The following is a 16,774-nucleotide window of genomic DNA, read 5'->3' on the forward strand; positions in this document are numbered from 1 at the left end:
GTGAGTCACCGCACTGGCATGTGGGAGGCAGCAAGGAAAACCAGGCCTGGGAGATGTGTCATCAGGACCCCCTGAGGAAAAGACCCCTCAGCTCAGCAGTAACTGTGTCAGAGCCGCGCAGATGTAGTGTGTACATAAATGGAATATTTGTCTTATATCAAACCAGACAGGGATGGAGGATTTCCATCAAGGGTCATAGATGTAATAAATCTTATATCACAGGGATCCAGAGGGAGAAATAAAGATTGAAGACATTTTAGTTAAGAAAACTTTTTGGAAATTATTCTTTTCATACATTTTTAAGGGGTGACACAAGAGCTTACAGTCTATGAGGATGAGGGGGTGACACAAGAGCTTACAGTCTATGAGGATGAGGGGGGTACACAAGAGCTTACAGTCTATGAGGATGAGGGGTGACACAAGAGCTTACAGTCTATGAGGATGAGGGGGTGACACAAGAGCTTACAGTCTATGAGGATGAGGGGGTGACACAAGAGCTTACAGTCTATGAGGATGAGGGGGTGACACAAGAGCTTACAGTCTATGAGGATGAGGGGGACACAAGAGCTTACAGTCTATGGGGATGAGGAGGTGACACAAGAGCTTATAGTCTATGAGGATGAGGAGGTGACACAAGAGCTTACAGTCTATGAGGATGAGGGGGTGACACAAGAGCTTACAGTCTATGAGGATGAGGGGGTGACACAAGAGCTAACAGTCTATGAGGATGAGGGGGTGAAACAAGAGCTTACAGTCTATGAGGATGAGGGGGTGACACAAGAGCTTACAGTCTATGAGGATGAGGGGGGACACAAGAGCTTACAGTCTATGAGGATGAGGGGGTGACACAAGAGCTTACAGTCTATGAGGATGAGGGGGTGACACAAGAGCTTACAGTCTATGAGGATGAGGGGGTGAAACAAGAGCTTACAGTCTATGAGGATGAGGGGGTGAAACAAGAGCTTACAGTCTATGAGGATGAGGGGGTGACACAGGAGCTTACAGTCTATGTGGATGAGGGGGTGACACAAGAGCTTACAGTCTATGAGGATGAGGGGGTGACACAAGAGCTTACAGTCTATGAGGATGAGGGGGTGAAACAAGAGCTTACAGTCTATGAGGATGAGGGGAAGACACAGGAGCTTACAGTCTATGAGCATGAGGGGGTGACACAAGAGCTTACAGTCTATGAGGATGAGGGGAAGACACAGGAGCTTACAGTCTATGTGGATGAGGGGGTGAAACAAGAGATTACAGTCTATGAGGATGAGGTGTAACACAAGAGCTTACAGTCTATGAGGATGAGGAGATGACACAAGAGCTTACGGTCTATGAGGATGAGGGGGGACACAAGAGATTACAGTCTATGAGGATGAGGGGGTGACACAAGAGCTTACAGTCTATGAGGATAAGGGGGTGACACAAGAGCTTACAGTCTATGAGGATAAGGGGGTGACACAAGAGCTTACAGTCTATGAGGATAAGGGGGTGACACAAGAGCTTACAGTCTATGAGGATGAGGGGGTGAAACAAGAGCTTACAGTCTATGAGGATAAGGGGGTGACACAAGAGCTTACAGTCTATGAGGATGAGGGGGTGAAACAAGAGCTTACAGTCTATGAGGATGAGGGGGTGACACAGGAGCTTACAGTCTATGAGGATGAGGGGGTGAAACAAGAGCTTACAGTCTATGAGGATGAGGGGATGACACAAGAGCTTACAGTCTATGAGGATGAGGGGGTGACACAAGAGCTTACAGTCTATGAGGATGAGGGGGAGACACAAGAGCTTACAGTCTATGAGGATGAGAGGGTGGCACAAGAGCTTACAGTCTATGAGGATGAGGGGGTAATACAAGAGCTTACAGTCTATGAGGATGAGAGGGTGGCACAAGAGCTTACAGTCTATGAGGGTAACTCATAAATTTTCATAGTTGGTGTGCAATACTCCACTAAGCCTGTGTTGGCGCTGCTACAGTTTACAGTCAATCGATGGGAGACAAATTATTGGTACACCTTGTTGTGGTCCCCAGTATGGGGATCTTGGCTTGTTTGTACATTGATTTTAGTAGTCACAGTGCAATACTACATTTAGTATTGGTGGCGTTGCAGGGTAGCAGAGCACTTGCTGCCAGATTCCTTTACAGGTTAGAATGTCCATCATCTTTATTCTACCACTCAAGAGAGCCCAGTTTTTGCATTACATGAAGATTTTCGTCAGAATGGTGTAATACTTCCTTTCCCCTGCGGAGGCACCGTGGGAAAATTGAATACTTCCTGCTAAGGCAGTCGTACTGTATATGTATATTGTCTATGACCAGCTAAGTATAGCAAGGTATTGGTAGGAAGACTCAACATATTCTAATGGGCACTTCAAAGGAGTTATAGTAACCACAGCCCTCCCCTTTGGATGATTATTATAAAAAGAATGTTGATATTTTTCCAAAACTTAATTGATCTAATACCAGCAAAAGTATTTTAATAGATCTTTTTAAAAGGGATGGGAATATCTACTAAGGAGAATACAAAGTCTTGCCTGAGATTTGAGATAACAGAAGCTTCTCTCTATTATTTTTATACTTGACGTTCTAAAATATTTATCCAGTGGTCAGACTTTTGGCTAAATTATTTCACTTATAAATACATGGCATCGTGGGAAATAAATCATGAGGCGCCGAGAAAGGGAGGATTTGACGGGCATGAATAATGATGTCTTCTCATGGAAGAAGGAAGGGTCAGTTCTGGGTGGTACATGGTTGGGTTGGGTCTTCTAAAAGGACTCCAGTATTAAAAAAGTCCTAGTCCTAGATAGTTTTAGTCCAACTCGTGTTTGTTCGTATTGGCTATTGATTATACGCACAAGACCATCACAGCCCAAAAATTACGTCTCACATTTACTGACGCAGTGGAGACTAAATAAGAAGAATCCTAAATTCACACTACATAAATCAGAACTATATGGTTCGTCATCTCAGCCTAAGGAATGAACAAGTCTGAAGGGTGTCATCAAAATGAGTTGCTCACATGTTGTCCCATAGTGTGACCTTCAGTGACCATCTGTAATCCGTAGTGGATCTTGGAAGGAGGTGTCCTATAGCACCCCTACAGGAAATGTGAAGCATTACATGATGTCTATTGAAGTCATTGGGGGTCATTTACTAAGGGCCAGATTCGCGTTTTCCCGACGTGTTACCTGAATATTTCCGATTTGCGCCGATTTTCCCTGTATTGCCCCGGGTTTTTGGCGCATGCGATCGGATTTTGGCGCATCGGCGCTGGCATGCACGTGACGGAAATCGGGGGGCATGGCCGAACGAAAACCCGGCGGATTTGGAAAAACTGCCGCATTTAAAAACCCAAAAGTGTCGCGGAGCTTGCACTCACCTTCATCCAGGATAGGCCGGTGTATTCCAGTGCGTTCCAATGCTCTTCAGCGCAGCAGCGCCACCTGGTGGACGGCGGAGGAACTACCTTGATGAATCCCGGCCGGACCCGAATCCACCGCAGAGAACGCAACGCTGGATCGCGAACGGACCGGGTAAGTACATCTGCCCCAATATGTAGTCAATCTCATGGATGTCCTCCAGAGTAAAAAAGTAATAGTTTTGGCTAATTGATGGAGGTATGATATGAGACCTCCCCATAAACTTCAATTGTGCTAATAGAGTATTTAAATATGGGTTCTGTAATAAGACAACACCAGGAAAACTGCATAACGAACCTAGATTGGGAATCAGACATGAGACCTCGAAAAACAAGATTTTGATATCTATAGATCTTCTTGGCGAGACAACCCTAAAGAAATATTTCACCCTTTGCAGCTCCACGATTTAGTAACTGCTATAATAAATCTTTTTTGTAATATTCTTAGGATTCATGGTTCACTAATACACGGTTTACACAATATTTACGACCCTTCCCTCACGCTAAGTAGACATGGAGGCGAGCCAAAAAAATCTGTCACGTTCTGCTAGTGTTGTGCTATCTGCCCGCGCACCTGCTGGGCATCACTCCTAAAGAGAGAACTTCTTCTCGTTCTCAGCCTAACACATTATTAAACCTCAACAGGGGAATACTCAATGCCAAGGGTCATGTCTGAATAATAGATGCCATCGTGGGCATGATTTCTACCAATCACCACTTTCTATTTCTTTATGAGAATGTCAGCTGAGAGGCATCTAGGACCCATACCACGCATCTTATTTGTTATACACTAAGCAGTCCACTAGGGAAAGTGGTTAGTAGGTTGAGTTGTATCCAGTTCGGAAAGACGTGGAAGCATAATAGCTGTCTGGTGGTAAGTTGTGGTAGGTCATGGGGTGACTATTTGGGATAGAAACTGAGAAGGATAGATAGTACATCTAAGGTTCAGGATATAGGGGCACTAGTCTGTATGGTATTTCCAAAACCCTAAAGGACTCCGTCGTTAGATTTAGGATCACTGCTCAGGAACCCAAATGGCCAATTCAATACTGGCATACACATTCTGTTTTTTTCTATCTCTTTCTTTTAGATGACCTTCTATGTCTTCCATAGCTTTCCCCGTAGGTTAAGACCCCTTAATCTTGTACCCCCTTCTTTTCACCTGCTCGACAATTGAACCCAATATTAATTGTTCTTTGCTGATGCATCTCTTGGCTCCACAGAATCCTACAGAATCTGCCCCTCGAAAGAAAAAGGGCAGAAAAGGTAAAAAGAAGGATAGAAAGGGTAAAAAGAAGAAAAAGTCTGTGGCAGAGCACACAGCACAGTTACACAGCACTATCATAAGTGCAACGGAAGGGATCACTACCTCAGCCGTCACTGAGGCGGTCACGCTTCTCATGGTAACCATCCTCCTCCGCGATATGTCACCATGTCATCCAGCTTCGTCATGCACGTAATACGACTTGGCACCATGACTATGGCTTATATTAATCATTAACAGCGTGATACCATCAAAATATCATCCATTTTTCAACTTGGCTTGATGTCCAGCGCTAACATCATCATTTGTTCAAAAATTAACATAGGAGGTTCTGAGCTCTGGGTATGAACTTTTGGAGGTAGTCCTGTACAAATATCATATATTCTGACAAGTTGGAAAGACGTTCTTTCAAGAACCTTTGGTTAAAAGAGTTATGTGGTGGTGTTTTTCAAGGGTCAACTTTTTGATCTTTTTGATTAAAAACACTCCAGACACAAGAGTAGAAACAAGGTTCTACAGGTAATCCATGGATGGAAAGACCTGTGCACATTACCCTTTGGGAAATTACAGCATCGAATGGGAGATGGGATTTTATTTTATTAAGAAAAACATCTCAACCCATACCAACAATTTGGTAAAATTGTCACTAGAAAAAGGTCATTTTCATAGATCCTTATAACTCTTAAACAGTGTTGATTGGCCTTCGATATCTCAATCGAATTACTTGTAGTTGCCCAGGATTAGGAAGAGAACCACATTGTCAGTTGAGAACTTCAGATATCCAGTTGAGTCACTCAAAGTAAGTAATTCTTTAAGGGTTTTTCTTGGATCAGTTACATGGAACTGAGGAGTCCGCTTAATTGTTATGCCAAATTAGATTCATAATGTTGCTTTTTCGCATTACTTGACATCTGTTTTCCACCATCTCATCCTGGCACTAACCGTTTTAAAGAAGCATGAGAATTTTTGTCTCATTTGCCAAAATCCATCTCATCTCATCACATCAGTCATGACATCCATTGACGTTTATGTGCCTTGTATTAAGGGCTGGGTCATTTCAGCAAAGGAGAGAAGCATGGGCATCTCAGTATGGGATCTCTGGGCACCTTGGCAACAATTGGCATCTGCAAACTTTTCCACTGCTATAAAATTTGCTGTAATAACAAGTTAGACATGTAAAAATAAAAGTAACCATAGTAAAAATAAACAGAGGGGCAAAGCAAGAAATGGTAGATGGAATAGATTAACTCATAATCATTGACCTTCTGTGGTCCAACACTTGGATGGATTACGACCTTCCTTCTTGGCTTGGCTATATTTCTTCAGTCATCATAGAATGATGTGACCCAAAAATTATACCACAAATCTTATGGTAGTGTTTAATTTGTGACCATTACAGCAACCAAGCTGGATGTTTTTGAATAGATAGACCTAAGCAACCTTAACGTTGGTTCCTTGAGGAACATTACCCAACAAGCTAATATTATGGTTAAAACATCAATTTTTACATCAGTCTATTGTATATAAAGATCTGAGATGTTTGCATACGATTGGAGAATGACCAATCATTGGTTATACTATCCAGATTTTGCTTCCCCTAATTTTTGTAGGACGTTCATTAGAGAAGCCCTCAAAACTCCCTTCTGAAATTGCCCAGCTTTCACTATATATATTTAAGAAAACTAACTTATATATATTAAATCACCAAAGACAGAGACAAAACCAAGGGCACCTCCAACTGAAGACCCAGTTCTAGCAGAGTATGAGTTCCCGGATTATTACTATACTCCTTCTCCTGAAGAAGATATTGCAGTGTCCACGGTGACTGTGAGCATCAACTCTACTGACTATGATGTAAGTTTCATGCTAAATATATGTGACTGCTTTTGTGTAGTTCTTGGATGTTTATACAATTTCCTAGGGGGAACAAACATATGTCCATAGAAATTATCAGCGGTATGAACCCATTCTCAGTCCCGGTGGGCAACATACATCAACCTAAACAGTGATCCACCTTGTCTTAAGGGACAAGGAAGAGGTTAACTGGCCTAAGTCATGATTGATTGTAAATATCTTTGGTTGTTACTTAGGATATGACAGAGGAATATACGACCGGGGAGGACGAAAAAAGAGGAGAAGATGACTATGAAATCAAACAGTATGAAGATGAAGACTATGATGACAGAGAGCGGAGGTATGGGCCAGTAGAGCGTGGCCAGGTGGACACTCAAGAAGCAGGAGGCGAGGTAGGACATACTCTATAATATTTAATTCTTATGATATGTTCTGATGGTCTATTGTTTCCCCCAATTTCATTTTATCATGTGCATTACAAGGTTGTCAAGATACTTGTGGCTTATTTTGTACCAATTCTGTCCACTGGTTATATCTACCGATTCAGCTCTCATTCGGTTTTGTTGGCCGATGAAAGTAGCCATGTTTATTGATTTCTGTCAATTTAATTTCGAAGTGAAATTTAATTGGGCATTTTTGAATGTCAGGAAGCACATCCCACCAATGCTTGAGAATGGATAAGCCTAGAGACTATCATAATGGAGAACACTCATACATCCAAGGCTTATTTCACATATATAATTTTGAGACCAACAACTTGGTTCATCTATTGACCACATTTATTTGCGACAACCAGATTTATTGTCCTAGAATGTGGCTCAGCTGAACTGAACTTAGGATTTAAGTTAAGTTCAGCCAAGTCAGCTCACATTTATTGGTGCACCCATGATTCCTTATCTATATACAACATTGACATAGCTTCCAATGGCAAGACATTTTATATTGTGCATCCAAAAAAAAAGGTCAACATATGAAGAAGAGAAGAGTAATGAGCAGATTTTGCACCACTTGCCCTGAATAATACCCACAGATATACAAAGTATACTCCAACACATAGTGAAAAGTCTCCTAAGACCACCTCTTTGAGAAGACCACCAATGAATCCAAACCATCATATCTTATGTGTGTTGGTGATCTAGTTGAATACTATTTTCGATGCAGATTCAGACCCTCACTTCTTGTATAGACTTATGGGGGGCATATTTGTTAGGGCTTGTACACCTGAAAACACGTGTACAAGTCCTAAAAGAGGTGAAATTGCTGGCACAAGGCCTACGTATGATAAATGTGCCCCCTCTAGTTTTAGGTCTCTTTCTTATTTTGTTCTAAATTCATGCTTTCCAGGATGGGCAGAGTTTGAAAGGACAGAAAGGAGAACCAGCCATCTTAGAACCTGTGAGTTATTATATGTCAGAGACCATGTCCCTAGTATTGGTATTTTTATAGTGTTTAGGTCTTCTATGGTTGTCTTTTTGTTGCAGGGTACAGTGATCGAGGGCCCTCAAGGATTTCCTGGTCATGCGGTAAGACAGAATATATCGAGTTTATCTACAACACTAAGCAAGATAACCTGTTCATTCAATTAACTTATTTTTTTCTTATAAATCTAGGGAGATCCAGGGCCAGCCGGGCCAACAGGTCCTCCGGGACCAATTGGAGATCCTGGTGAGAGGGTAAGAATCATTTCCATTTGTGTTGCGCACTATAAGATCTGTTGGTTGATGATCAAAGTTGTGAGATCATGGATCCGCATGTTTTTGAATTGGACGATAGCCATTTATAATTTCTAGAATCCACTAGAAACATACATGCTTCAATTTTTGATGGTACATGCTATTACCGATGGGGAGAATAACCCCCGGGTTCTGGCATATCTCCTGCAAAACTAAGGATCAGGCACTAGGAGATCCAAGCCTTGATCCCATCAAGGAGAATTTATGGATGTTGACTGGATGACAATGAAGAGGAAGAAAAACCTCAGGTAAAAAGTGACCTCCTGGACTCCATGTAAGAAAATGAAGCATGTTTTTTGGGACTTTTATCAGCATGTTACAGGTATTCCTTACTTGTAGATGATAAAAGTCCTTAACTATGATGTAATGATGGACCCTAACGGCTTTTGCGATCTGAGCCAGTAAAAACCTCCTTGAATGGGGTTTTCGAATGGGTTCAAAAAAATGGAGGACACGAGTGGGTTATGAAATGAAAGAACATGAACATCACCTAATTCATCTCTTGCCAATATCATTCCTGTGCTGGCCAGTTCGGTGTACTGTATTTTTAGATACACAGGGCATGGTGGCCAGCGTTAAGGTTCAACAATAAATTTGAGACTAATGGCAACACGGGTAGTTTCGTAATGTGTGCACCACAGATTTTAAGGGGACCATCAGATTAGCTACACTTTTGTTCATTTTTCAGATAGTTGTTCCAGCAATGAATGGTCTTCAGTTTTCAGGGTTCTACAAAGAACAATAATCTCTGGGGATCCAACCAGACTGATACCCGTCACTTCTGTTGACCAGTATCTCATCCAAGGACCCTTTTTACAAAAACAGATGGTCAAAGCTGAAGACTCCAGTAGCTTCCCATTTGTATAAATGGGCCTTGCTTTGTATTAAACCATAAGTTGAATACAGGACAATGCTGAAATATAATGTTTTTCAGCCATATCTGACCTGACTCACATGCCATTATTGTATGTATGTAAATAGTCATAGTGTAAGTTGTAACAACTGATATATGACTTTTCAGCTGAGAGATAGGTATTTACCTGGTGATGTCATGTAACAGGAGCTCTTTTTATCCTCTGACTATTTATTTGCCCTCCAGGCCGCACAACTGACAAGTCCATACAAGGAACATGTCCTACTCAATACCGTCTCATAGACTGACATCTCCGCTTCTTCTTCTTTCATAGGGTCCTCCAGGACGACCGGGTCTTAATGGAGCTGATGGTATTCCTGGTCCTCCTGGAAACACAGTGATGCTTCCTGTAAGTAGATATTTTTTCCGATGGGATTCTGGAGAATTGAACAACTAGTTTTTTTTAACCATGTGGAAGATGTTTTTAATTTTAAAGCAGAGTGACTCATCTCCCCTGACCTTGTGAATCATCCCATACAGATTATATAATCGCCATATTAGCTAAATCATTGATATCCAAGGGGAGATTACAGGGAAAATGTTCTTAAAATCTTGTCGCAATTAAAATGCTTTTGGTTTATTCGTGGGAAGCATGAAGGCAAACAAGGCATATCTTCAATGCATCTAAATGGCTTCCTACAATGCCAGTCAGGGGCTCATAAAGGCTGAGCCAATTTGGTATTTAGGGAGTTGCAGAAAACTATTGTCCTTTGAGAGTGTACTTGCGACACGTTTGCGTTGGCCACGAGCTACCCAAACAAAATGTGTATAACTCACGGCCCCATAGCCTTCTATTAGTAACGTTCATGATGCAGTGAGACACAGTACATATGACTCGACTGACCATGGGAACCTAACTTAATTTGTAAGCTAAGGCCAAAACAAACTTGCCTGCCGAATAATGTTAAAATAATTTACATCTAGAAAGGCAAGTCTACCCTTAGTAATTTAGTAATAGTACAATTGGTTAAGCACTGATCTGCTGTATTAGCCTAGACTCCTGAATTATCTTACCCTAAGTGAGATCCCTGAATTATCAGGCACTAGACGGGAACTCTCAAGTTTCAGACTAATACCAGACTAATTGTTTAAACCTGAAACCAGACCACCATGTTATAAGACCATATACGAAGCCCTTGAAATATCAAACAACACTAGACCCCCATCCCTTAAATATCAGAAGAACATCCTAGAACAAAATTAAATTATAAGACCCTTAGATATGACCGTGAAATGATCAGACTTCTAACTTATCAGACCCTTAACCAGACCACTAAATGATAAGACCCTGAATCCACAGACCACAGACTATACCCCATTCTTATAATACCTCATACATCATATCATACCTATAGGTCTAGGGCAGTGATGGCGAACCTTTTTAGCGACCGAGTGCCCAAACTGCAAACCCAAATCCCCTTCATTTATCGCCAAGTGCCTGGGTGCCCATAGAAAGAGCTTGTAGTGCCGCCTCTGGCACCCGTGCCATAGGTTCACCACCACTGGTCTAGGGTCTTCTTGTCACCCTTTACTTCGTGGCACCACTGTGCTTTTGACATTGGCCAGCAGCAGGACTTTGTGTGCTAGGTGGTGTACTACCATGGGCACACCTGCACTCAAGATCTCATTGTGGGCGAGAAGCAGCCATTCTTCGGAGCGTCCGATCCCCTTCACAGACAATAGACATCTTACAGTAGTAGTTATATCCCTTATCTACCCTCTTTCTCTTTCAGGAATCTTCAATCACATTATGCTGCTTAAATTTGCCACTCAGTTCATAAATGTCTTGAGTTTGTTTTCCCTTCACCTGACCTCTAAGGCCTTTGGATCAATTCACTTTATCCTATTTAGTATTCATAGGTATTCGGAAGTAAATTTCTCCATATGTTGTCACCACCTAGTAGGTGACATGATGGGACCACCAAAGCTGGGCTCCTTCTTTTTTAAAAACCTATAATAGCATACATATGGCTTCAACACTGCCGAATGACCAAGAAAACCAATAGGTATTTAGAGAATTGATAGGAAAGAACTGGCTTCTTATCCTGTGCAGCCCCTTCTACCAATCCTCTCTATCGCAGTGATTGCGATAGTGTCCAAAACATAGGACACCTAATGATAAGTCTATTGTCTTGAGATCCTTCTAACAAAAAGCCCTTCTAGCAACAAATCTTTAAGGGCAGGTTAGTCGTCATATGTTAAAACTCAAATAAAGCAAAGCCTTAACCAATCTTTTCTGTGTATCCCTCATAGTTCCAGTATGGTGGTGACACAAGAGGACAGGTATCATTTCAAGAAGCTCAGGCGCAGTTAATCTTGCAACAGGCTAAGGTGAGTTATCTCATAAAACAACAAATGATAATAAGATGTCCATAAAATGTCCATTAACTTCTATCAAATTACTGTTTCCATTTGTAGTTGGCCATGAAAGGACCACCAGGACCATCTGGTTTGACGGGACGACCTGGTCCTCTTGTAAGTTTGATGCCAATACTTTACAGGACAATTCTTTACCCTATTTCTAACAGCTTCCTTCTAACTTTCAATAATTTGTATGGTATATTTTTAGGGTCCTTCCGGGCCTACTGGTCTAAAAGGTGATTTTGGAGATTCAGGACCTCCGGTAAGTTCTTATTACCTGAATTAATCACTGCATATTTGAATTTGAGAATGAATTTTTACCCACCCGGGCCAGCTGGAATGAGCCTTATGGATTTTTTTTTAGCCTTCTTCCGGATCAACATTGTAGTATTAAAGGTTGGACATGACAGATGTATGTCTTTATTCAACCTTATCGATTATATCATGAAATACTTAGCCTTAAGGTGGCCATAACAGTTTAGATGATTGGTCAGCAGCTATTCCTCCTAAAGCCACCATAAAGATACAAATTTGCAAACCATGAATGGATTTTCAGACCCTTCATCTCCAGGTGTGACAAATCTTTTCTCTCCTCAATTTCTGTTATAGGGTCCACGTGGGTTCCAAGGTATCCCAGGGCCCTCAGGAAAAGTTGGCAAAAGAGTAAGTTTGACCGGCCAATGCACATTCTTCAAAAAAGTGCCACCACTGCACTAAATTTCCATATTCCCACCATAATCTTTCCACTTTTACACTATTTTTGCTGATAATCCCTTGTTTATCTCAAGGGTCGTGCAGGAGCAGATGGTGCCCGTGGTGTGCCTGGGGAAACTGGAATCAAGGTAGGTAAAAACACCAACACCGGAACCATATTGTAACACCAAATCCCATCAAACAGACTAGTCTAATTATCACAACTTAACATTGACTGCCTTATCTGAAGATTTTACGTTCAGGTAAACATCAACTTTTTACACAAGGGCATTCCAAAAACGGACAGATATTTGGTAAAAATGCATTGCCCAGGTGGTTCTTCATAGCTGTTGGCCTACTATCCATTAAGACAACGTAAACCAGCCATACAATGGCAATACTGTTAACTGAATGCTCCTCTTCATACAAAAACTTGTCAATGGTCAAAGTATCTCACATAAAACAATAGATGGAGCCTAATCACTTCACTGTATTTCCATATACTTGGCCCATTTTTGCCAATGGCTGACCATGCTGCTTCCTGAAATTATACTGAGCTAAGTCAACAAGTAACTCTTTCTTAGCGCTTTCTTGGCATGGATAGTAATTTATCTAGATTATATTCACCATTGGTCACAATATAAAGTTTGTAAGGAATGGCTTACAACCAATGGTAACGTCTGCCAAACACAACAAATTTCAAAGGAGAACTTGGGTACACCTGACTATGTAGAGTGCACCTATGTATAAGACTTGCTTGCTAAGCTGATAGATATCTAGGGTGTATGATGGGGCAGCATTTATTACGCTGTCTACAGTTGTGAAACTTTCCATTGACAGAGTCTCTTTGGTTTCATAGTTGGATGGATTACCCATTTTTGACCTATCAATGGCAACATCACCCAAATATTTAAAGGGACTGAACAATATAAACATGTATATTTGCAACTAACAGTGTCATGTTTCCTCTAGGGAGATCGTGGGTTTGATGGTTTGCCTGGTCTTCCAGGAGAGAAGGGTCATCGGGTAAGTTAAAACACAGATCGGTTTATAGGCTACTGACCTCAAATGATCTATATTATTGTGTAGAGATGGTCTTCATGATGAGACCAAAGAATGGCCTGGTAGTCACAGATTTATTGACTGTTCTTTTTTCTTCTAAAGGGAGATCTAGGAGGTCAAGGGCAAAGTGGTCCACTTGGAAACAAAGGTGAAAAGGTAAAATTTCAAAAGTAGCTGAACGCCATTTAACAAATTTCTCAATTATTTTGTATATGACTGTTTTTCAAAAGACGGCTTATGCCTTCTATTGAGAAAGATGCCCACAATTATCTCCTCACTTTCTATCGGAGGTATGACCTACTAACTGCAAACAGTCAAAGACATCCGCAATTGAAGGCTACTATATGCAGGGTGAACAATAACCCAAGAAAACCTTATGATACCCACAGAGTATCGTCAATGGGTCCATTGTACAAAATTTCTCAATGCCCAGTGTTCGTGTATGAGACAGTATGTGGAGGAACACTTACATTTTTTACATTTGGGTTCATTCAAAAAATGAAAGAGAACAGAAAAATGAACTGCCCGAATATTTTTAGATAGCTGATGGACTACTGTCCATTAGATCTTCTTAAACCAGCCATACAGTAGAAACTGATGTCAACTGAATGCTCCTTATCACACAAATAGTTGTTGTTGATGATCTTATCTTTAACAAAACAAGGTTGGGGCATGTGGAGATCCACAGTTAGATTGTAGGTCCACAAAATTATGAGATTATTGGCAAATCAATAGCAGCTATGGTTGACTACAATATCTTAATTATGACCAGCTTTAAGATGTCCATACAAATTTGACTAAGCATCAAAATCTGACCATCTAAATGTATACTATATGCCTTATCCTTTCGTTTTCAAATTTCACAACTATGCTAAGTTATGAACAGATGTTTCTTTGGAAAACTGTACCATTGGAAACTTAAAAATCTACTTATATTTGTTTTATCTTAACGAATTTGCACCCAATATTTTAGAATTGTTTACTAATTATGGACTGTGTTCTTAAATGTTTCTGTTTTCTAGGGGTCTGATGGACCTCCTGGACCTGCAGGTTCCCCTGGAGAGGCAGTAAGTCGTTTTGTTACACCACCATTTTTGTTAAGAAACATCCACCAAATCTAGTCGTGAATGGGTCCAAGACTTTGGTCTGATGTGATTGTCTACTTCTTTGTAGGGTGCACGTGGCTTGGTGGGTCCAAGGGGACCTCCCGGACCACCTGGTCAGCAAGGTGTAAGCGGTATTGACGGAACTCAAGGGCCAAAAGGAAACCAAGTATGTAATGCACTAAAGAACATAATTTTGTGTTGCTTCTCATTGTCAACATTGTATTGTATCCTTACAATTCACAATATTTTCTTATTTAACAGGGCATCCAAGGAGAAACTGGGCCAAATGGGCAACAAGGAAACCCAGGACCTCATGTAAGTGGGAAGAAGGTCATTTATACATGAGTCTAACCAGGGACTTTAGACTGTAGAGCCACGTATCGTTAAACAGAGCTATCTTGTCGTTAACAAGACATTGCAGTTTATCGTTCAACATGATCCACATTAGTTTATTTCTAATAAGGTCTAGTGGTACGGTGGTTTCTTCCAGGAGGTAGCTGGGCTGCCTGAAAGAAAGAGGACACAAATATCCTAGAGATTTTTACATTCAACAAAGCTTGGCTCAGAGAGAGAGAGGCAAATTTAGCATGGTGATCGAATAAAGCATATGATAGACTCTCCTCCAGTATCCACGAATCTTGGGACAATCCCATCGCATCAGGACCATGTACGACAGTAATAAAACTTCATAGTTAGCTTCCACCAAGGTCATATTAATAGAAACCTTTGTTGTGTGTTCAGCCATCCCCTGCCATTTTCTCAGTGAGAAAGAAGTTCCCAGACCCCTCTCCCAAGCTCACATATAGCCTAACTTTCTGGGGTTATCATTAATGAAAGAGTATATAGTGGATAACACATAGGCAGTGTCAGTTGAGTTTAAGCAAGGGTCTTCAAATGGCGTATGCAGTGTAATATCTGGGTAGGAGTTTTTGAAGCTCTTCATGTAGCGATGTATCTGGTGGAACCAAAACATTTCAGCATCTTGCCCCAGTGAGGTTTGTTTTAGGTAATAAAGCTTTATCCTCCTTTTAGGGATTGCCAGGACCACAAGGTCACATTGGAATGCCCGGGGAAAAGGTATGTAGCTGTCATGTGTTCATCTACCCGTATTATTTATCCAATAAGCAGTATGTCTATTTGTCTGTTGGTTTGGGAAATGTCACACTCTTCAACAGTCCGTGTTCATAACTCCAAAACCAAGCTTCAATCGGTCCAGTCTTCGGAAGATTGGCCGCACACTTTAGATAGCTGTGACATGAATGCTCATTCGGCTAACCACTATTCCTCCCGAGCCCCACATACACTTGTTCAGCTAACAGTGCTTGGACAGTTTATCTTCCTTGAAAATAAAAGTATCAGGCATGTCGATATCAGACTGTCCACTCTTTTCCTCCCCTAAAACATGTCTTTGGAGTGAGACAAGAGGCCCCATACACAGATACTTGGCCATCCCGCCAAAATTAGAGGGTACATTCCACAATAATGCCATGCTTATGGCCAATATGAAGCCCTTTTCCAGGACTTCCAGGAAAATCCATCCGTAAACAAAAAGTACAAAACAGTGCACTTATCCTGATCTGGCCACAGTGACTACTGATGACTTAGAACAAGTGAGAAGACCACAGCCGCCCGAGACCGCTGATCCTATGGTCTCTGACATTTTTGGCCCACTCAGGACAGTTGGTGAAGAGGCATCAGCAGGAATGAAGGAATCAAGATTTGGACCAGGATAAGTACACATTGGCCCAGATTTATTAAAATGAGTGCAAACTGCACTAATATGCAGGGAGCGGCAGATTACTGAATAGTGGTGCACGGTCTTCATTAATCTGGCTCGGTCTGCACTGCTCAGGAAGTGTGCACCAACTTTTTTGGTGCACCTTTAACATAGAGCATGCAACACAATGCTGTGGAGTTGCAGCATGGGAATACACCTTTAATGTAAACTTTATGTCTATTAAAAGATTCAATCATTGTCACCTTCTCTTTGCCCAGGGTCCACCAGGAAAGCAGGGAATAGCAGGTCTAGCGGGCTCCGATGGGCCACCGGTGAGTAGAAACATCTACTTATGCTTTTTAGCTCAAGCAAGAAGGCCAACCATTAGTATAATCGTCTCTGGTGCTATTTTCTTGTATTGTAAAACATCTCATCAACCACATACTGTCTTTCCTAGCCTAATGTAACCCAAAATCACTGAGTCATGATAGTGTAAATAGGCCTATCTAAGATAACTTCACCACAATGAAAAAGCATCAACGTAGACATTTCAGTCCTATGACTTGAAGGAACTTTGGCTTCAGTGTTATGAGTAAAACATTTTGCATTTCATAATGATCTGGGAATAGAAGTGCCATGATGACTGGGC

General features: G+C 41.3%; 2 protein-coding genes across 5 annotated transcripts in view; one reads left to right on the forward strand and one right to left on the reverse strand.

The window, feature by feature from the left end:
- RDH8 (retinol dehydrogenase 8) overlaps positions 1-16,774 on the reverse strand; it is a 192,369-nt gene that overhangs the window by 137,652 nt on the left and 37,943 nt on the right. The window lies entirely within an intron of this gene.
- The window catches only part of COL5A3 (collagen type V alpha 3 chain), a 111,340-nt gene that overhangs the window by 67,710 nt on the left and 26,856 nt on the right, over positions 1-16,774 (forward strand). For 2 of the 3 annotated variants that reach the window (XM_072149452.1, XM_072149454.1), the window contains 19 exons: positions 4,646-4,825; positions 6,397-6,540; positions 6,777-6,932; positions 7,885-7,935; positions 8,022-8,063; positions 8,151-8,213; positions 9,461-9,535; positions 11,440-11,517; positions 11,605-11,661; positions 11,756-11,809; positions 12,157-12,210; positions 12,336-12,389; positions 13,213-13,266; positions 13,405-13,458; positions 14,325-14,369; positions 14,476-14,574; positions 14,670-14,723; positions 15,441-15,485; positions 16,404-16,457. In XM_072149452.1, coding sequence (XP_072005553.1) covers positions 4,646-4,825; positions 6,397-6,540; positions 6,777-6,932; positions 7,885-7,935; positions 8,022-8,063; positions 8,151-8,213; positions 9,461-9,535; positions 11,440-11,517; positions 11,605-11,661; positions 11,756-11,809; positions 12,157-12,210; positions 12,336-12,389; positions 13,213-13,266; positions 13,405-13,458; positions 14,325-14,369; positions 14,476-14,574; positions 14,670-14,723; positions 15,441-15,485; positions 16,404-16,457 — 1,413 coding nt within the window. The remainder of the gene's footprint in view (positions 1-4,645; positions 4,826-6,396; positions 6,541-6,776; positions 6,933-7,884; positions 7,936-8,021; positions 8,064-8,150; positions 8,214-9,460; positions 9,536-11,439; positions 11,518-11,604; positions 11,662-11,755; positions 11,810-12,156; positions 12,211-12,335; positions 12,390-13,212; positions 13,267-13,404; positions 13,459-14,324; positions 14,370-14,475; positions 14,575-14,669; positions 14,724-15,440; positions 15,486-16,403; positions 16,458-16,774) is intronic. The other variant, XM_072149453.1, reaches the window with a different exon arrangement.

This window comes from Engystomops pustulosus, chromosome 4, assembly GCF_040894005.1.
Source record: "Engystomops pustulosus chromosome 4, aEngPut4.maternal, whole genome shotgun sequence".
Taxonomy (NCBI): Eukaryota; Metazoa; Chordata; class Amphibia; order Anura; family Leptodactylidae; genus Engystomops; species Engystomops pustulosus.